Source organism: Lingula anatina, chromosome 3, assembly GCF_051362555.1.
Source record: "Lingula anatina isolate TDL-2025a chromosome 3, LinAna3.0, whole genome shotgun sequence".
Taxonomy (NCBI): Eukaryota; Metazoa; Brachiopoda; class Lingulata; order Lingulida; family Lingulidae; genus Lingula; species Lingula anatina.
Window position 1 is genome coordinate 15,100,199 of NC_141769.1, and position 21,080 is coordinate 15,121,278.

The 21,080-nt window shown below is 36.5% G+C and overlaps 4 protein-coding genes across 4 annotated transcripts; all 4 read left to right on the plus strand.

Annotated features, from left to right (window-relative positions):
• Positions 1 to 1,664: 1,664 nt before the first annotated feature.
• Positions 1,665 to 7,185, plus strand: LOC106181280 (organic cation transporter protein). Its single transcript, XM_013565608.2, has 12 exons — positions 1,665 to 1,865; positions 2,411 to 2,709; positions 3,330 to 3,449; positions 3,685 to 3,796; positions 4,006 to 4,195; positions 4,493 to 4,625; positions 4,835 to 4,935; positions 5,415 to 5,549; positions 5,862 to 5,944; positions 6,198 to 6,318; positions 6,535 to 6,607; positions 6,850 to 7,185. The coding sequence occupies exons 1-12, from the start codon at positions 1,832 to 1,834 to the stop codon at positions 7,048 to 7,050; spliced, it is 1,602 nt and encodes a 533-aa protein (XP_013421062.2). The 5' UTR covers positions 1,665 to 1,831; the 3' UTR covers positions 7,051 to 7,185.
• Positions 7,186 to 7,537: 352 nt separating this feature from the next.
• On the plus strand, positions 7,538 to 10,866 carry LOC147762954 (organic cation transporter-like protein). The gene is made up of 4 exons (XM_087009871.1): positions 7,538 to 8,312; positions 9,351 to 9,658; positions 9,953 to 10,072; positions 10,368 to 10,866. The coding sequence occupies exons 1-4, from the start codon at positions 8,147 to 8,149 to the stop codon at positions 10,611 to 10,613; spliced, it is 840 nt and encodes a 279-aa protein (XP_086865997.1). The 5' UTR covers positions 7,538 to 8,146; the 3' UTR covers positions 10,614 to 10,866.
• Positions 10,867 to 10,876: 10 nt separating this feature from the next.
• Positions 10,877 to 13,037, plus strand: LOC106181289 (organic cation transporter protein-like). Its single transcript, XM_087009872.1, has 7 exons — positions 10,877 to 10,903; positions 11,026 to 11,126; positions 11,374 to 11,508; positions 11,739 to 11,821; positions 12,206 to 12,326; positions 12,618 to 12,690; positions 12,831 to 13,037. Exons 1-7 carry the CDS (start codon positions 10,877 to 10,879, stop codon positions 13,035 to 13,037), a joined length of 747 nt encoding a protein of 248 aa, XP_086865998.1.
• A 566-nt stretch (positions 13,038 to 13,603) lies between these two features.
• On the plus strand, positions 13,604 to 19,983 carry LOC106181294 (organic cation transporter protein). The gene is made up of 12 exons (XM_013565624.2): positions 13,604 to 13,706; positions 14,698 to 15,005; positions 15,297 to 15,416; positions 15,712 to 15,823; positions 16,183 to 16,372; positions 16,753 to 16,885; positions 17,009 to 17,109; positions 17,371 to 17,505; positions 17,739 to 17,821; positions 18,220 to 18,340; positions 18,619 to 18,691; positions 18,832 to 19,983. The coding sequence occupies exons 1-12, from the start codon at positions 13,673 to 13,675 to the stop codon at positions 19,036 to 19,038; spliced, it is 1,617 nt and encodes a 538-aa protein (XP_013421078.2). The 5' UTR covers positions 13,604 to 13,672; the 3' UTR covers positions 19,039 to 19,983.
• Positions 19,984 to 21,080: the final 1,097 nt, after the last annotated feature.

Below are 21,080 nucleotides of genomic sequence, written 5' to 3' on the forward strand. Positions count from 1 at the left end.
CTATTGGGAACTCATCTGTATTGATAATGCATACATTTACAGTGTCAAAAAGCAGAGTTTAAACAGAGAGAAATCGCAAAGGGCTTTTTATGTAAAGTTCGGTGGACACATGTACCGAATGTTATCACATGAAAATACTTAATCGCTGAGTGACATCGATATAATCATTGAAATGATTTTGATGCACTTGGGCTATCCTAAACTCTAAGATTGATGAAGGTACACGACTCGGTAAACATGAATATCTTCTTTTCCTTATACAGCAGAAAAAATGTTTCATGAGAACTACATGTAATATTAGATGATGTGCTTTTTAAACCGCGCACTGCTGAAAGGGATTCTATGTCATTAGCGGCAAACGTTAATTAACGTGTGCATATGTTATCAAATACCTCTTCTTTAAACTCCGACTTAGGGATATTGTAACCCTTTATTACCACTCAGATACAGAAAATGACTTTTTTCCTGAATCGTATTATCCAGTAATGCATAAATCTATCTTTGTGCTGATTTAAAACAATGAAAAACTCTCGAAAATATAAAATATCGGCGTTTATATTTTCTCGTTGCAATGTTTAAGCATGGGCAACTCAAAACTTTAATCGTCTATTTAACCTGCTTAAATGTCTGTCACGCCTACCGAATCAGCTAGGGGGTAAAGGTAAATACCCCCTAACTGCTTTACTAGGCGTGACAGACATTTAAACCGGTTAAATCGACAGCAATTTAGTGAGATTCTCCATGCAGGGAGATAGATCGATCCAAATATCTGTGGTCCCTAAGGCTGCAAGGGTGGTTAGGATGTGGTGGGTTCAGTTGCCCCTAGAGATTCACAGTAACTATGTCAGGCAGAAGAAACAAAGTAAGTCGAATAGTGACTTTGAGCAAATATCACTTTATTTGAGATGTGGAAGATCAGAAAAAAGTACAAAGGGTTGAACGGAAAATATCCCGAGTAGTAGGACAGTTTAGAAATTTTGTCTTTTTTTAATGAAGTACGCTCAAAGTGATATGTTCACAAAGTACATGTTACTGCATATCTTGGCTTTCTTACTAAAATATTACGAGTGTATTGTCCAGTCCAGTACAGCTTTACACGAGACCGTCCTTTAAACTGGAGCAGCGAGTAAGCGACGCTTTACAGCCCCGTCGACCAAAGTCAACCCCAACCGTTTAGTGCAGCAGCAGCAGCAGCACCACCACCAGCAGCAACAGCAGTTAAGATACTGAGAAGTTCACAAAAAATACTACTTCTTCTCCCCCATCATGTAATGATTTTAAGGATACCTTGGTACTTATGTGCCTTTACAGATTAAGAACTGGCAAAGAAAGCAGGAAAATTACTTTGGACGTGTAGATTTCTAAACTTTCGTTTTCACATTCTGTATTGTGAGTCATTCAAATTCGAGAAAGCGAATTTTCGGTTTTGGGTAAATGCTGTTTCGTGTTATTAAAAGTTTGAGAAAAGTTTGTTTTCATTGTTGTCTGATCCGTGGTGGGCGCAAGGACCCGATAAACAGATACTGGGCCCTTATTAGCTAGCGAGTAACGGGGGTGCAACAGACCGTGAAACGCACTCGTACAGGACGTGCTTTTATTTCTAATACAGCACGATCGAGTCTTTTTTCTACGCGCTAGGCGTGGTTTAAGCCTGTATCTGGCGTTAGTTTCTATTATTAGACTGGTTCATATTGCACTCGATACCCGGACCTCAAACATTATATCAGTAGCAGGGTAAACATTGTATCATGAATGAAACGACCTCTTGCAATCGTCACTTTAAGGTTTACATTCCAGGTCGTACGCATACTACTGTCCCGTTTGATCCCAAATGGCTCAGTTTGACGACTTACTGCTCGAAGTCGGTAAGCGAACTTAATGCAATAGATGAGTTATTGCCTTATTGTGATTTTTAAACTTATTTAGTTTAACATATTCATATTTGCGTAAGAGTTAAGATATGTAAGGAGGGATGCTTGTGATTTGGGTTTTTTTTTACGATTTTCGAGTCCGAGTGTTAGATATATTATTTACGTGAAACTGTAATTTCATCTTTGCTTGTCTGGACAGTGAATTTATTAAACTATCTGATTACAAGGGACCCTTAATTGCTGTACAATAAGAGATACGCGTAGTTGTACACAGGCTGCACTACATGTACCGGTATGTATGTACGGTGTCCTGTGCGACGCAATGTCATATCACCCCTCGGAAGTAGGAACTGTATGTAATCATAAGTGACCTAGCTGGCGTGAGATTATAGTGACACACATTTAAGATATCATTTCATATTGGGTGTGTTTTCTACCTACCCAACATATAAAAACTGTGAATTTACCTTATGCTGATTGAGATATAAACAATTATAACTTTAATGCCCAATAAAACAGCGGCATGATATATATTTCAGGGGAAATCGGATGGTACCAACTAGCTGTATCTGTGATCATTTTCCTAGGATGGTCAGGGTTTGGAGCATTTTCAATGATGATATTGATGTTTATCGGAATTGATCCAGGGTGGACATGCACCGACAGGTCTTTTGATAACGTAACAGCAAACTGGAATAGTTCAGATCGTCCCCATCCAACCACTGAGAGCTCGGCATCGAATTCGACTGGTCAAGACGTGGCAGTCGATAACACAGACCTTTGCAAAGAATGTTCGAGCTATGACTTCAAAGGAGAATACACTTCCATTGTGACTGAAGTAGGTATAAGTATGTCACTGAAAAAAAATTGAATAATAATCCGAGATAGTAAAAATAGGCACTGTTGGCACAGCGTGACTTCATGCAAGACGACAAAACCCGATAATCAGCGCGAGGTGGTTCATTTTCACTGATAATGTAAACTTTTATATTTAGACCGAGAGTTCGTCTTACGAGAGTTCGTCTTTCGAGAGACAAAAGTGAATCTTTACTCCTGTGCAACTGACTGTAGCTCGATAGAAGATAACAGGAAAAGATTAGAGCTATATGATTAAAACTTGTTGTTAATTTTTTGTCGTTACTATGTCGCGCCCTCGATCGTCATTCTTAGTCTGTCATTATACCTGACCCCACTCTCACGCAAACTTCACCTACATGTAATATTATGTTTATTTGTAAGTTTGAGCTATCTCGGATGATTCTCACTTAATCAGAAAAATCATCAAAGGAGGACATCATTCTCTTTTGAGAATTTTACTTTCGTATCGTCCTAAACAGTTTCTTCTGACGCGCTGATTTTGATGAACTTCTTGGTGAGATCAAAATAGTCTATATGTGAATACAGAAGTTTTCTTTATTTGATGAATGCATGTTAATGGAAACACTTGTTTATTTTCAGTGGGAGTTGGTTTGCAGCAAGGCCTTTATAAGCGACACTATAACGTCCGTACAAATGGCAGGAGTGCTTGTGGGATATTTACTTTTTGGGCAGTTGAGTGATATGTATGGAAGAAAAAAGGCATGTCCGAATAAATTACGATTATCTTTACATTGAAGTGGAAAGCATTAGCCACAGCTTAAAGAGGTCTTATTAAATTCTAGTCATTTTATACGCCGGTTCAATTACCAATTCTCCGGTATCCTGTTTAATTTGTAAAAGATCTATAGGGGCCCCTAAATTAAAGGCAACTTAAATGTCGCTTTGAAGAACATAAATGCCATTCTTACATTGTATTTTTATAATGTCACACTAGGCGTATTTCGTTGCTTTTACCTGTGGAATCTCAGTTGGTGTCGCTCAAGCATTCACTACAAGCTGGGTAGTATTTGCTACCTGTCGCTTTGCAAGTGGGCTTTTCACTGGTGGTAAATTGTTTTTTAAAAGCAATTCATGTATTTTTTTTCAATCTCTTTTCGAGTGTAATAGATCATGATGTATGTTGTCTAGGTGTATAGTAGTGTTTTGGTTTGAGATAAAACGAACGTTGTATGTAAAATAATTGACATAAATTGTACCAGTACCTACAATTAAAACGGACAATTTTTATTTTCTTATTTTTATTCTGTGATGTTAGGAACCATGGTGGTTGGCACTGTATATGGGCTCGAATACCTAGGTCCAAAGTATCGTCACATACTCACCACGCTCGGTTTTTGGCCGACTTTTTCACTTGTCCTCCTGGCGATGGCCTACTACATCCACGACTGGCACCACCTTCTCTTGGCTACTTCCATACCTGGGTTTGCCTTCATAGCAGCTTGGTGGTAAGTATTGTCCTTACTTGTAGGCTTGTACATGTTACTTAGCACGTGCATTGCATGAAAAGCTTAAATTGATCACTTGTTATTTAGGCCCTCATGTCTCAAAACTGGAATTCAGGTTCATTTGTTTATAGTACTTATTTTTGGCTCTTTTGTCATGATTGTACCGATGATTGATAATAGTCTATAATGTCCACTGACTCTTTACCGTAACATTGACATTTTGATTTATATTTAGGTATGAACTGGTGATAGCATTTAACGTGGTCTTGAAAGTTATTGTCCCGTTGCTATAAACAGGTTCTTACCCGAAAGTCCTCGCTGGCTTCTTAGCAGGGGCCGTTTTGGTGAAGTATCAGAGATTGTGAAAAGAATTGCCAAAAGGAACAAAAAACCACAACCAGACATGGCTAAATTCATAATGGAATATAAGGTAGATTTATTTTGTGAGTTTTTCTTTTAATGTTGTAAGATAGTGGTTTTCTACAATGGAATGTCTCCATTATGTACATGATATAAAATAGATGTAGGCCTACAACCAGTGCCTGCATAGTTATGACATGTAGGCAAATATGGTTTTAGCATTATGCAGCAGACTAAAACATAATAAACATGTTAACATGAAATTTATTCTATTACCAGATTGAATCATCGAAAGTTGAACAAGGGGTTAAATATGGCTTCTGGGACCTCTTTCGCACACCCACTTTAACTAAACAAACCCTTATTTTCACAGCTACATGGTAAGTCGTTTATCTATCACTTAATCTGCACTCTAAATTAGTGCAAGGAAGCGATAAAGAGACGTAATTTAAAAAAGAAAAGACATTGTGTAAGCTATTTACAAAAGTAGAAACTTACCACGGTGGCATATCAGGTGTCCCATGTGCTCGACTCAACGCATTACAAGCCTCAGTTTCACAAAAAAAAAAAAAAAAAAAAAAAAAAAAAAAAAAAAAAAAAAAAAAAAAAAACTTAAGTCAGTTACCTGGCTTAGTTGTCTAGGATTGCCATGAAAGTGATGTGACCATGTTGCCTTGGTAATTAAGTTCTTAGCCAGGGAACATAAGTTTTTTTGTGAAACCGGGGCCAAATGTGTGGACACCTATGTGCCGAGTTTTAATTTCAATATCTAAGTAAACTACACATTGTAGAATGAAATTTGTATCAGTCACTCACGCCTTCTGTAACTAAGCCTTAGATGTTCCTGTTTCTCTTTTAGGTTTAGCATGAGCTTCATTTGGTATGGTATTGCATTCAATGTGAAAAATTTACCAGGCAACAGATTCGTAAATGCAGCGGTCAACTTCGCCACCGGTTATTTTAGGCCAATTATCTTAATATTTTTACTCCGTTGGTGTGTATGATAAAGTCAAGGTCACCAACTTTTTTTTGTATTTTACTTTACTGCTCTTTAAGGACGCAGTGTTGTTCATCTGTGTTTCATTCTAAGCAATATACATCATTTGTATTGCACCCAGACCTTGGTGGCAAACGAATACAAGCAACAGATAAAAGCATCATCATTGTTATGTATAACAACGATTAAATTTCTCTCTTCATGTCCGACCATATTTTACGTTGTTAACAGATATCTATTCTCCAAAACAGGTAAAATACCAGCAAAAAAATCCTTATATCCGTTTAAGTACATTTAATTTTATTCTAGGTTTGGACGCAAAACGATTGTGATAGCCTGCTATCTTACAGCAGCTGTTGTATTTATTCCAATCGTGGTGATATACATGCTTGGTACGTTTTTTTTATATAACTTTGGATGCAATTTTCTTAATATTATCTTTCTTGTCATGTCTCATTACATGTGTACTAATACAGCATATACTATCTACTTTGGAAATATAGAAAAATGTTTCAGAGATTCGTTGACATTGTAGTTATGTGACATAATAATTTAAATTGTATGGTTAAGTAAGTCGTGGAGTAGTAACACTATGTAGTTGTATTGCCTTATTATCGGTGTAATACATATTTTTATTTTATGTAGGCAAATCCGATGATCTATGGATCGCTATTACCGTGTTGTCTACAATCGGTAGCACAGCTGTTGACACGGCATGGAGTGTGTCAGGTCTAATTATAAATGAAACCTATCCAACCTCCATAAGGTAAGACATATTCTTGACGGCAAGTCAACATGCGCAGCAAAATAGAAAATATATATTCTGCCAGAAGATGAATATGAGGGTTGGTGACGGGGTAAGAGACTTAGCGACAAAAATGCCTTTCCCCTTCTATGATAGCGTCAATGTGCGTGTTTGATAACCTCTAACACCCAAAATGTGTGTCCGTTTATGAGTTTTCAAGTTTTTTTTTTTCTTTAGGAACATAGGGATGGGATTAGCTTCTATGTGCGATGCCGCTGGAGGGATCCTATCACCTCAAATGGCGTATTTCGTAAGCATAAATGATACATTTTATAAATTATCTTAATAAAGTCGCAAAAATTTGTTATCAAAACTTGAATATAAGTAGAATAGGTAAATTTATTCTGGTTTTAATTTCTTTTAAAAATTGGCTAGTAAGTGTCCAATTCACTTGATTAATTTTACAAGTATGAGAAAGAGAGAGAGAGAGAGAGAGAGAGAGAAATGGAAGTTTTTATTAAAGTAACCTTTTGTCTGTTTTTTTTTCTCCAGAGCACGTTTTGGGAGCCCATTCCATATGTTCTGAGTTGTATCCTCGCTTTAGTTTGTGTTTTAGTCAATTGTTTCATCGATGAAACAAAAAACAAAGCCATGGTAGATGCTGTCCCTGATCGAGAGTGGTGCCTTTGTTTTAGCAGGAGGAAAGAGAACAATTACAAATTGTCTGACAAAGAATGCGAATCAAAACTTTGACATAAAAAGAGAATGGAATGATAAAAATACGTATATCTTTTAACGTTTCCGCTGCCTTGTACTACAACTCAGGTTATGAATGATCTGTATCAGAGTGTTTTACATCTAGGTGCACGGTGTCATTTATTGCAAGCATATATATATATATATATATATATATATATATATATATATATATATATATATATATACGAGATTGAAGATCAAAAACGTTTTATTAACTGTCCCCTAAGAACAGTATACAAAAAAAGCAGTAACATATAGCAACTTTATACAGAGCCATGATATACTAAATATTATTACTCCTTAATAATACGCACCTAAATTAATATATATATATATATATATATATATATATATATATATATATATATATATATATATATATATATATATTAATTTAGGTGCGTATCACATTATATTTTGTGAATCTGATATATATATATCCCGAAACTTCTGTACGTGGAATGTTTTCTTCTTTCCCTAAATGTACTTAGCAGTTTTTGGCAGTAATGAATGCCAACCTATTGTCTATCGTGAATAAAATTTTCTCTCTTCCAGATTGCCTTAGTCACCATAATGTAAATTAACAATATACAGCAGTACTCAATCATTATCTTAAAAAGAACAGCTTAGAACAAAATGGGCCTCGACGTCAAATATGTGCAACCGAGAATGATTTTTGCCATTCCAATAACGGCGTTTATATGTGGTTTTAATTAATTACTCCCCCATTCTTACTTGCTGTATCATTTCAAAATTTCATCATCAGTTTAGAGCGGTACTCCTCAGCTGAACACTCCTCAGGTGACTCCCGCCAGAAGTCAGGTGATTTGTTTCTGATATATTAAACACAGACTTAGCCTTTATAATTCAGTTTTCCTGCTGTTTTTAGAAATTTAGGCTAAAAAATTTTAAAATTGGTCTTCGGAATCTTATACTAGATAGTATTCAAGGATGTGGGCCTCTGACATTGACAGACTTTGTGTTTCAAGGCAAAGTGCAATACTAGTACTTCAGAGAAGAGCTGCAATCAACATAATGCTTACAACTTCGGGGCTTAATTATTAATATTGCTCACTGGTAATATTTTACTATGAAGGTGTCTATGCCTAAAGGCCATTGGTGTTATCATAGTCCATACGTAGGTGCTAAACAGAGGTGTCATCTTTATCTTATTTCTTTGGTTGATCACATAACTTTACGCAGCAATACAGAGGTTGAAATAATGGCTCAGTTTGACGATCTTTTGTTAGAAATTGGTAAGTCGAACAAGTTTTCATGAGAATCAAAGGCTTGTCACTTAAGTTTATCAATCAATAGACAATGATAATACGTGAAGGGAGCATGCAATTTATCTTGCTGAAACTGAACTGAATTAAGATTACAACGCAGATACCAACGTACCATGAAATCGATTATTTTCACCGTTAAATCTAGTTTTTGTTTTCATGTAACGACCACCATGCTCTCAAACACATGCCATAATGGCGAGTAATATTCCGTGGTGCCAGTCCTTCTCTTCTGATTTCAACCAATAAATCGTTTATTCATTTGTAAATATTGGAATTGGTGCAGTGTAAGATACCATAATTGTCACACAGACTGTTGCAATTTACAAAGAAAGAAGTACATGGTGTATTTTTCAGTATCAGTTCTTATAGTGAGGGTTTTGATCTGTACATACCCCAAGATGTGCTAAATTTGGACGACCACAAGGTTTTTAAGGGTCGCCTACATTTTATGTCGAACAACGACGAAATGATGAATATGCTCGCGGTCATTGTGAATTTACTTGTTGTTTCACTTAAGATCTCTTTGTATTTGAACAATGGTCATTTTTGATCATTTTTGTTTGAGTATCGGGAAAGATTTATCGAATCGGGTTGCTACAAAATATTTGGAAATCCCAACCTGGGGCATGGGGGTGGACGAGGTTATGGGCAAAAAGCTGTGTATATTGAGTTTTGTAGGGTCAACTATGTTATCATTGTTGATGTTGTGTTTAGATCAAAGTCTGGGCTGTTTGGGCAATGATCACAGTGTTTTGCCTTAATTCTGTGTACTTCTGACGAAAAATAATAAACCCATCTTAAGATAAACGGATGATGCAACAGTGAGTAATTAGTGACAGTTGGCATCTGGTTACATTTGAAACTCAATATTACAGCTTATACCTGTACATTGAATGTGCATGCATTTGAACATGTAAAAGCGGGTCTATAAACATATGCACATGTAAAGAATTATCATACCCAGGAGCCACAGGAAAATATGCTAAACACGTTTACTTATTTCAGGACAAGTTGGATGGTACCAAGTACTCCTATCTTTTGTCATATCCATAGGATACGAGTTTAGTACGGCGTGTTCAATGCTTATCTTAATGTTTATTGGACCAGATCCTGGTTGGACGTGCGCAGACAATAGTCACGTGAATGCCAGCATGAGTTGGAATGACTCTTACACTACCATGCTCACTCCTTTACTTAATGCAACATACACGCTAGCTTCCAACGCACCTGTTCCGACTTTTTCAACCAGAGATGTTTGTAAGGATTGTACAAACTATAAATTCAATAAAGACTTTACATCTATAGTCACAGAGGTAATTTTCTTTTTTGTCCTTGAAGCTGGAACATCGTCTAGTTCCCACTGCTAAAATTTCACGGAGTTTGCCCACCTATATGAAAAGCAAGTCATTGGTGCGCTTTAAGTGTGTGGACTAGGTTACTTATTAATTTAAAGCTTACTGGCTAAAATGGGGAAATAAGGCACAGTAACAACGAGTACATGCCGAAAAAGCACCTGTTCTTTGCACAAAGAAGATAATGAAAACGGGGAAACAGATGCAAATCAGTGTTTCTAGTTTCTAAATCACTGGCGATATATTTTGTTTTAGTGGGAATTGGTTTGCGACCGGGACTTTATAAGTGACACCATTACGTCTTTGCAAATGGCGGGAGTGCTTGTCGGATCTTTGTTTTTTGGGCAGCTTAGTGACTTGTTTGGGAGAAAGAAGGTATGGCAAAACATATTCAGCGAGCACTGTATACTATTTCAGTAGCATGAAAAAAATTCAACTCACATTATTAAAGGAAAACTGAGTCACTTACTTTTAAAAGAGTATACATTTTTTTATCCCTATATTTTGCGCCAAGTTGCTTGCAAAGAACCGAACCGGTAGAATCGATACAGTGTGCTTTAACCTAGTTGAAGGAAGAACTGGAAAAGTATTTGTCAAATGATGTGTTTAGGATGTTATGTGAAATAAAATGTCGAGTTCATCAATCTGAGTAAACCTGACATTATTTTAGGTCTACTTTCTTGCTACAACTTCACTATGTGTCATGGGTGTTGCTCAAGCATTTGCTACAAATTGGATAATTTTTGCTGCATGTCGGTTTATAAGTGGTGTATTGATAGGAGGTAAAGTAATGGCTAAAAATAGCAATAAAAGCACGTACACCTGTGAAAATTGTTATGTTACGAAGCGGATACATACAGATCTGTTAAAGGGTTATGCAAAAGATAAAAATATTTTCATCGTTCGAATTCAATAATTATTACGTTCGAATGCAATTTTTGCGAGAGAGCGCGATGATTTTTATGTTCGTAATAACACAAAGGAATACTTCTATCTTCCTGAGTGCTTGAACGAGTGAAATTGCATATTTGCCTTGAAAAACTGTCATTAAATTGCCTTTGTTCTCTCTCCCCATCTCTCTTATCTCTCCTTCACACACACTCTTATTTCTATCAATCTATCCATTTATTTGTGTTTTTTTTACCCTTTTAGGTAACATAGTTGTTGGGAACGTCAAATATGGAGAAATTCATAAAGGCGTACAAGGTCAATAACAATATTTTGGAAGTGATATATGAACAGATTTATTGGAATATGAGTAATTATATACCTGAGTCTGACTCATTTATTTTAATATTTTACATTCTGTCACTTTTGTTTATCACCAGAGCGAAACGCCTAATTGTGAGCCCGGAGTTAAGCATAGTTATTGGGATCTCTTTCGTACACGCAGTTTAGCTAAGTGCACGCTCATCTTCTCGCTACAGTGGTAAGTGGCATGGTAGGTGATCAGAACTTAAGAATGTGTTTTGTAATACTTACGAAGAGCTTCTTGCATATCAGGAAATTTTCTTGCCACTGTGTAGGCAATTTAGAAAGTGTAAATCAAAAGAGCAAATGTACAGCAAAATGAATGCGCGTTTATAATCCTCCATCAAATTATTTTTAGTATACCTTGTTTTTGCGCAAGTACACGTATTTGTGTCTGACAAAAACTCATGTTTCTTTCTGTCTAGGTTCTCCATGAGCTTGATTGGGTACGGGGTAGCATTCAACATGAAGAATTTACCTGGCGACAGATTCGTAAACCTGTCAATCACCTTCTCGTCCGGCTATCTTATACCAATCAGTGTGTTCTTTCTGCCGCGATGGTGAATAACACATTAAGATTTTGATATGTAAAATAAGTGAATTTGGCAGAAAAAAGGGAGATTTGGATGCCTTTGCAGTGTACATTTAATTATTGACATATTTTATTAGAAAATGGATTTTGCAAAAACAAATAAGCAGATTTAATTCCATCTGACAACTGCCTGTACATTGAAAAGTGACGACATTTAAAATTTTCCCATAAAACAATTTTTGTTCTTTTTTTACACAGGTTTGGACGTCGTACAATATGCGTTGCTGGCTTTTTGATCTCATCCATTGCTTTTATTCCAACTGTGGTAATTTATATCATTGGTGTGTGTATTTTGATCTTACATTTAGTTGATTGACAAATACCAGGCAATCTTATGTTAAGAAATGTAATGGCGGCTTAGATAACTATTTCATTTGAGCAGTTTGATTTCTAACACAGGCCATGTTCTTTTCATGGGTGTCAGGAATTTAGAGAATGTGCAATTAATACAATGAAAAGCATTGCGATGATCGAGGGTCATATGTTTAACGGTGATCAATTCACCACTGTCTGTTTAGCCGGTAACATCGTTTTTTAAGCATCGAAAAATCACGGGTATCATTTGATAGTAACCTGTCCTAGAATTTCAAAATGGAAATTGCTATGCGCAATGTCAAAATTTTATTAGTATGTCATAAAAACATATGATTTTAATTTTGATTTAGACAAAGCTGATGGCTTATGGCTTCTGGTCATCATTCTAACTACGATAGGCGGAACTTCGCAGGGTGCATCATGGAATGGCTCTATTTTACTTGTAACGGAAACTTACCCAACTGCAATAAGGTAAAACTAATAAAGTCTTTAATTGAAAAAGATATTTTCCTTGTTTGACCAATACTTTTTTATTATCTGCATCAGTGGTTAAGCCAATCCTGAAACTCTTTTTTTTTTCTTCGTTACGTAGCGAAATAGGTCTACAGTAATCGTAGTTGTATTAGCCCTTGGCTATTGAAAAAAGAAAACAAGATTTACGTATTCATCATTCACATTGATTTTAAGTTACAATATTAAGAAAAAGTGAGATATAACAAATGAAGCTGGGAGAGATTTAAAGCAGGTATAATGTGTTTCCAGAAATATTGGGCTTGGGTTTGCGTCTATGTCTGCACGTTTTGGAGGAATACTAGCTCCCCAGATGGCTTATTTTGTAAGTATTCATGCTCATTCCATTTAATTGTAATATTTTCGTGGACCTATCTACATTGCAACCTTATGGTAATATTGAGAAAAAATGTCAGACTACTTATACAGTCATTTTAACCAATTCTTGTTTGGTATTCTTCTCAGAGTACATTTTGGGCACCGATTCCATTTGTGATGAGTGCAGCATTTGCTTTCTGGTCAGGGATTGCAAGTTTATACCTGAAGGAAACCAAAAATAAAATTTTGGTAGATGAAGTGCCTGACAGAGAGTGTTGCCTTTGTTGCCCGATGAAGAAGGAAGATGACGACAAAATAGATGACAAAGAATGTGTCACAGTAACTGAACTTTGAACGTTTCTCTCCATATATTCTGCACAAGTAAACAGGCCGAACAGCGGTATGCTCACGCGTTAATTACTCTGAAAATTCCAAGGGGACGTTTTAAATCAGTCCAAGCCAGAATTTCGAACGCATTATGAGAACATTAATTGCTTCTTATTGAACTTATCTGAGGACAATAAAATATATATTGAAAGATAAATGACCTTAACATGTATCGCAAATATCGCTGAACACTCCTCAGCTGACTCCCACTAGAAGTCAGGTGATTTGTTTCTGATATCTTAAACACAGACTTAGCCTTTATAGTTCAGTTTTCCTGCTGTTTTTAGAAATTTAGGCTATAAATCTTTCATATTGGTCTTCGGAATCTTATTCTAGATAGTATTCAATGAAGTGCCGGCCTATGATATTGACAGACTTTGTGTTTCAAGGCAAAGTGCAATATTAGTACTTCAGAGAAGAGCCGCAACTTCAGGGCTTAATTATTAATATTGCTCATTGGTAATATTTTACTATAAAGGTGCCTATGCCTAAAGGCCATTGGTGTTATCATAGCTTATACGTAGTTACTAAACAGAGGTATCATCTTTATCTTATTACTTTGGTTGATCACGACTTTATGCAGCAATACATTGGTTGAAATAATGGCTCAGTTTGACGATCTTTTGTTAGAAATTGGTAAGTCGAACAGGTTTTCATGAGAATCAAAGCCTTGTCACTTAAGTTTATCAATCAATAGACAATGATAATATGTGAAGAGAGCATGCAATTTATCTTGCTGAAACTGAATTAAGATTACAACGCAGATACCAACGTACCATCAAATCGAATATTTTTAACCGCTTAATCTAGTTTTTGTTTCATGTAACGACCACCATGCTCTCAAACACATGCCATAATCGCGAGTAATATTCCGTGGCATTTTATCGTTTATTCATTTGTAAATATTTGAATTGGTGTAAGAAACCATAATTGTCACACAGACTGTTGCAAATTACAAAGAAAAAAGTACATAGTGTATTTTTCAGTATCAGTTCTTATAGCGTGGGTTTGATCTGTACAAACCCCAAAATGTGCTAAATATGGACCGCAAGGTTTTTAATGGTCGCCTACATTTTATGTCGAACAACGACGAAGTGATGAATATGCTCGCGGTCATTGTGACCGTACATGTTGTTTCACTAAGATATCTTTGTATTTGAACAATGGTCATTTTTGATCATTTTTGTTCGAGTATCGGGAAAGATTTAACACATTGGGTTGCTACAAAATATCTGGAAATCCCAACCTGGGGCATGGGGGTGGGCGAGGTCACGGGCAAAAAGTTGTGTATATTAAGGTTTTGTGGGGTCAACTATGGTATCATTGTTGATGTTGTGTTTAGATCAAAGTCTGGGCTGTTTGGGTAATGATCACAGTGTTTTGCCTTAATTCTGTGTACTTCTGACGAAAAATGATAAACCCATCTTAAGATAAACGGATGATGCAACAGTGAGTAATTAGTGACAGTTGGCATCTGGTTACATTTGAAACTCAATATTACAGCTTATACTGTAAATGTGCATGCATTTAAACATGTAAATGCGGGTCTATAAACATATGTACATGTAAAGCATTATCATACCCAGGAGCCACAGGAAAATATGCTAAACACGTTTACTTATTTCAGGACAAGTTGGATGGTACCAAGTGCTCCTATCTTTTGTCATCACCATAGGATACGAGTTTAATACAGCGTGTTCAATGCTTATCTTAATGTTTATTGGACCAGATCCTGGTTGGACGTGCGCAGACAACAGTGACGTGAATGCCAGCATGAGTTGGAATGAGTCTTACACTACCATGCTCACTCCTTCACTTAATACAACACCCACGCTAGCTTCCAGCACACCTGTTCCGACTATTTCAACCAGAGACGTTTGTAAGGATTGTACAAACTATAAATTCAATAAAGACTTTACATCTATAGTCACAGAGGTAATTTTTTTTTGTCCTTTAAGCTGGAACAATGTGTAGTTCCCACTGGTATAATTTCAGGGCGTTTGCCCACCTATATTGAAAGCAAGTCATTGGTGCGCTTTAAGTGTCGACTAGGTTACTCATTAATTTAAAGCTAACTGGCTAAAAATGGGGAAATGAGGCACAGTAACAACAAGTACATGCAGAAACACACACTGTTTTTCGCACAAAGAAGATAATGATAACTGGGAAACAGATGCAAATCAGTGTTTCTAATTTCTAAATCACTGGTGATATATTTTGTTTTAGTGGGAATTGGTTTGCGACCGGGACTTTATAAGTGACACCATTACGTCTTTGCAAATGGCGGGAGTGCTTGTCGGATCTTTGTTTTTTGGGCAGCTTAGTGACTTGTTTGGGAGAAAGAAGGTATGGCAAAACATATTCAGCGAGCACTGTATACTATTTCAGTAGCATGAAAAAATTCCAACTCACATTATTAAAGGAAAACTTTGCCACTTACTTTTAAAAGAGTATACATATTTTTATCCCTTTATTTTGCGCCAAGTTGCTTGCAAAGAACCGAACCGGTAGAATCGATACAGTGTGCTTTAACCTAGTTGAAGAAAGGACTGGAAAAGTATTTGTCAAATGATGTGTTAAGGATGTTATGTGAAATAAAATATCGAGTTCATAAATTTGGGTAAAACTGGCATTATTTTAGGTCTACTTTCTTGCTACAACTACACTTTGCGTCATGGGTGTTGCTCAAGCATTTGCTACAAATTGGATACTTTTTGCTGCATGTCGGTTTGGAAGTGGTGTATTGATAGGAGGTAAAGTAATGGCTAAAAATAGCAATAAAAGCACGTACACCTATGAAAATTGTTATGTAACGAAGCGGATACATACAGATCTTTTAAAGGGTTATGCAAAAGAAAAATATTTTCATCGTTCGAATTCAATAATTATTACGTTCGAATGCAAATTTTGCGAGAGAGCGCGATGATTTTTATGTTCGTAATAACACAAAGGAATACTTCTATCTTCCTGAGTGCTTGAACGAATGAAATTGCATATTTGCCTTGAAAAACAGTCATTAAATTGCTTTTGTTCTCTCTCCCCATCTCTCCTTCACACACACTCTTATTTCTATCAACCTATCCATTTATCTGTGTTTTTTTTACCCTGTTAGGTAACATAGTTGTTGGGCACGTCTATAACATCGAATTCCTGGGTCCAAAGTACCGTCATATTCCTCTCACGTTTGGGTTGTGGTCGACAAGTTGCCTGATATTATTAGCCATGGCGTATTTCATCCGCGACTGGCGCCATCTCCTGCTGGCAACATCTGTGCCTGGCTTCGCCATTATTGGAGCGTGGTGGTAGCTTTTGTTTACGTGTTCTTGTTGTTCACAAATAATAAAATGAGATTTTTGTTGCGTAATTTCTCAAACTAGGCGTTAAGATACTGGGTATAGTTTCTGTTTGTATTGTTTACATGTACTTTCTACACCGTCTCCTGTCTGTGTTCGGTGTAACGAAACTGAGGGTCCCTACAACAGAAAGTCCGCCATTCATATACTTATAATGGTTAGGGTTAGTTTAACCTAAGTGGGTCAAAATCTAGGGCGAGGCTCAATTGTACAAATGAATGGAAGCGGATTCTCGGTTATGGGGGACTCTCTGTTACGTTACACCGACATTATTTTGCTTTCGTTTTAACATATATAAACACTGCCTTTAGAGCACATCTTAATTCCAGGTTCGTACCTGAAAGTCCCAGATGGCTTCTTAGTAAGGGCCGCTTTGTCGAGGTGACAACTATTGCGAAGAGAATAGCCAAGAGAAACAAGAAACCGCAACCAAATATGGAGAAATTTATAAAGGCGTACAAGGTCAATAACAATATTTTTGAAGTGATATATGAACAGATTTATTGGAAACTGAGTGATTATATATCTGAGTCTGACTCATGTCATTTTAATATTTTACATTCTGTCACTTTTGTTTATCAACAGACCGAAACGCCTAATTGTGAGCCCGGTGTTAAGCACAGTTATTGGGACCTCTTTCGTACACGCAGTTTAGCTAAGTGCACGCTCATCTTCTCGTTACAGTGGTAAGTGGCATGGTGATCAGAACTTTAGAATGTGTTTTGTAATAATTATGCAGATGTCTACGAGGGACTCCTTGCATATCAGGGATTTTCCATGCCACTGTGTAGGCAATTTAGAAAGGGTTAATCATAAGAACAAATGTACAGCAAGATGAATGCGCATTTATAATCCTACATCAAATTATTTTTGGTATACCTTGTTTTGCGGAAGTGCACGTATTTGTGTGCGCAATCTGACGAAAACTCACGTTTCTTTCCGTCTAGGTTCTGCATGAGCTTGATCGGGTACGGGGCAGCATTCAACATGAAGAATTTACCTGGCGACAGATTCGTAAACATGTCAATCTCCTTCTCGTCCGGCTATCTTATACCCATCAGTGTGTTCTTTCTGCCGCGATGGTGAATAACACATTAAGATTTTGATAAGTAAAATAAGTGAATTTTGCAGAAAAAAGTAGATTTGGATGCTTTCGCAGTGTACATTTAATTATTGACATATTTTATTAGAAAGTAAATGGATTTTGCAAAAATAAATTGAGTAGATTTTAATTCCATCTGACAACCGCCTGTACATTGAAAATTGACATTTAGAATTTTCCTACCAAACACAATTTTCGTTCTTTTTTTCACAGGTTTGGACGTCGTACAATATGTGTGGCTGGCTTTTTGATCTCATCCATTGCTTTTATTCCAAGTGTGGTAATTTATATCATTGGTGTGTGTATTATGATCTTACATCTAGTTGATTGACAATCACCAGGCAATCTTCCAAGTGAATTATGTTAACAAATGTAATGGCGGGTTAGAGAACTATTTAATTTAAGCAGTTTGATTTCTAAAACAGACCATGTCCTTTCCATGGATGTCAAGAATCTAGAGAATGTGCAATTAATAGAATGAAAAGCATGGCGATGATAGAGGGTCATATGTTTAACGGTGATCAATTCACCACTGTCTGTTTAGCGGGGAACATCGTTTTTTAAGCATCGGAAAATCACGGGTATCATTTGACAGTAATTTGTCCTAGAATTTCAAAATGGAAATTTCTATGCACAATGTCAAAATTTTATGTTTAGTATGTCATAAATACATATGATTTTAATTTTGATTTAGACAAAGCTGATGACCTATGGCTTCTGGTTATCATTCTAACTACGATAGGCGGAACTGCGCAGGGGGCATCGTGGAATGGCTCTATTTTACTTGTAACGGAAACTTACCCAACTGCAATAAGGTAAAAATAATAAAGTCTTTAATTGAAAAAGATATTTTCCGTGTTTGACCAATACTTTTTAATTATCTACATCAGAGGTTAAGCCAAGCCTGAAACTCTTTTTTCTTCGTTAACGAAATAGGTCTACAGTAATCGTAGTTGTATTAGCCCTTAGCTATTGAAAAAGAAAAGATTTACGTATTCATCATTAACATTGATTTTAAGTTACAATAATAAAAAAAGTGAGATATAACAAATGAAGCTGGGAGAGATTTAAAGCAGGTATAATGTATCTCCAGAAATATTGGGCTCGGGTTTGCGTCTATGTCTGCACGTTTTGGAGGGATACTAGCTCCCCAGATGGCTTATTTTGTAAGTATTCATGCTCATTCCATTCAATTATAATATTTTCGTGGACCTATCTACATTACAACCTTATAGTAATGTTGAGAAAAAATGTCAGACTACTTATACAGTCATTTTAACCAATTCTTGTTTGGTATTCTTCTCAGGGTACATTTTGGGCACCGATTCCATTTGTAATGAGTGCAGCTTTTGCTTTCTTATCTGGGATTGCAAGCCTTTACCTGAAGGAAACCAAAAATAAAATTTTGGTAGATGAAGTACCAGACAGAGAGTGTTGCCTTTGTTGCCCATTGAAGAAAGAAGATGACGATAAAATGGATGACAAAGAATTTGTCACAGTGACTGAACTTTGAACGTTTCTCTCCATACATATTCTGCGCAAGTAAACAGGCCGAACAGCGGTATGCTCACGCGTTAATTACTCTTAAAAATTCCAAGGGGACGTTAAATCAGTCTAAGCCAGAATTTTGAACGCATTCTGAGAGCATGAATTGCTTCTTGATGAACTTATCTGAGGACAATAAAATGTATATTGAAAGATAAATGGCCTTAACCAGTATCGCAAGAAAAATAAAATATATTCACCGTCCCCTGTCCAACCTCGGTATTCAGTCATCTTGACACAGTTTTAACGCAGTTCACGGGCACGAGAGTCTCGCGATATGTGGAAGTCAAGTCATGGAGTGAATGGTGTATCTGGAGAACCTGCGCTTAGGCGCGTGTTTTGATTTTTTACTTTTTCCAAAACTGTTACAGGGTAATGGTGAGTGGCAAGAAAGGAAGTAAGAGGGGAGAAATGTCGATTAACCGGTTAAACATGAGTTTTAGAGAGAAAATCCTGGCTTGGGATGTTTTAAGTGTTGCCTTGCTCTTCAAAATACATTTTAGAACTGTAAAAAGCAACTGCCCTGGCCTGCAAACTCCCCAGATATGAACCCAATTGAAAATTTGTGGGCGGAAGTAACTCACAGAATTTAATAGCTATGGTCATCGACCGGTAAATAGTGATGAACTGCGACAGGCAGTGGAATGATATCCCCTAACAAACTCTAAAAAACTTGCCACAAGGCAGGCCATGTAGGACGAGGGTGCTGCAAGCGACTGCTGGAGGTCATACCTGCTTTTGATGACTTTTCATGATTTACTGTAATAAGTTCTTTGACTGTGCAACATATCACTGTCCGGAAGCTATCATTTTCTTTAATATCTTAGCTTAAAATTAATACTGACATCAAACTGTTGATATGGTTTTCTGGGGGTGTTCTTTTCTTTTGAATAACATCTTATGTGAGATTTGATATTATTGACCAAAATATTTCACAATGGAAGACTGGATATTTTTATCACTCAATGGCATGCTTTTTTGATGAATCAAGCCAAATAAAAATTAATCAGCACTCAAAAATAACAATGATAAAAAATATTCCATATTAAGTAGTAACCCTGTATATATGATCACCGTTTTAACGCCGATTCAATGACACCATTCACTACTCCAAAACCCGGCCAGCTAGCAATTTTTGTTAGAATTCTTAGTTCTGAATGTTGATAAAGGAAAATTGTGCCTTTGATTAATGAAAAACTGTCATTTCGGTCTCATAATTCCATAACGAAAACTTTGAAACTTAAATGCTCATACACTTGTGGTCAAGACTGCCGATTTTTGTGATAAAATTTTGTTCAGGGATGAAGTTACGCGGCATACCGATTGCTATTTCATCTCACCGCAGAAAGGTGTTAAATTGATAATTAAAGCTTTGAGTTACCTATGCTTATACGAGAAATATAAACACCGGTATTTCTTTTCGAAGTTTTTTTATTGTTTTAAATCAGCATAAAGATGGATGCATTATTTAATAATTAAATGCAGGAAAAACATCGTTTTTGGTATCTGGATGATAATAAAGGGTTACAATACCCTTAAGGGGTTAAAGACACTTTTAACTTTACACATGCACACATACACACACACATATTGTGCATTTCCTTTGGTTCCGGAAATCCTCCTTTTAGGTTTAATATATATCTGTGGTTGCGGCATTTTAAACCTGTGCAGAATGCGTGTTTCCATCCCAGTTTTTAACTTTGTTTACGGTGGAAACTTTACAATGCCCACAATTGTATTCAATCACGTGAGATAGGTATGTTTACCCAAACGTCGGAAGGTCGTGCCGTCTACTTGTTATCTGGGCTCGGCCAGGGATAACGGCCTCCTAGGGTAAACTATATGCATACACTGTACGAATTCTTAGCTGCACCCTTAGACTTACATATATATGTAGGACACTAAGTACTGGCGACTGTGAATCCCATGTCTATGGCCATCTTAGTGCATAGATTGCATTCACGATTTCCAATTGGCGTGGTACTTACACAACCCACTTCAAACTTTAGA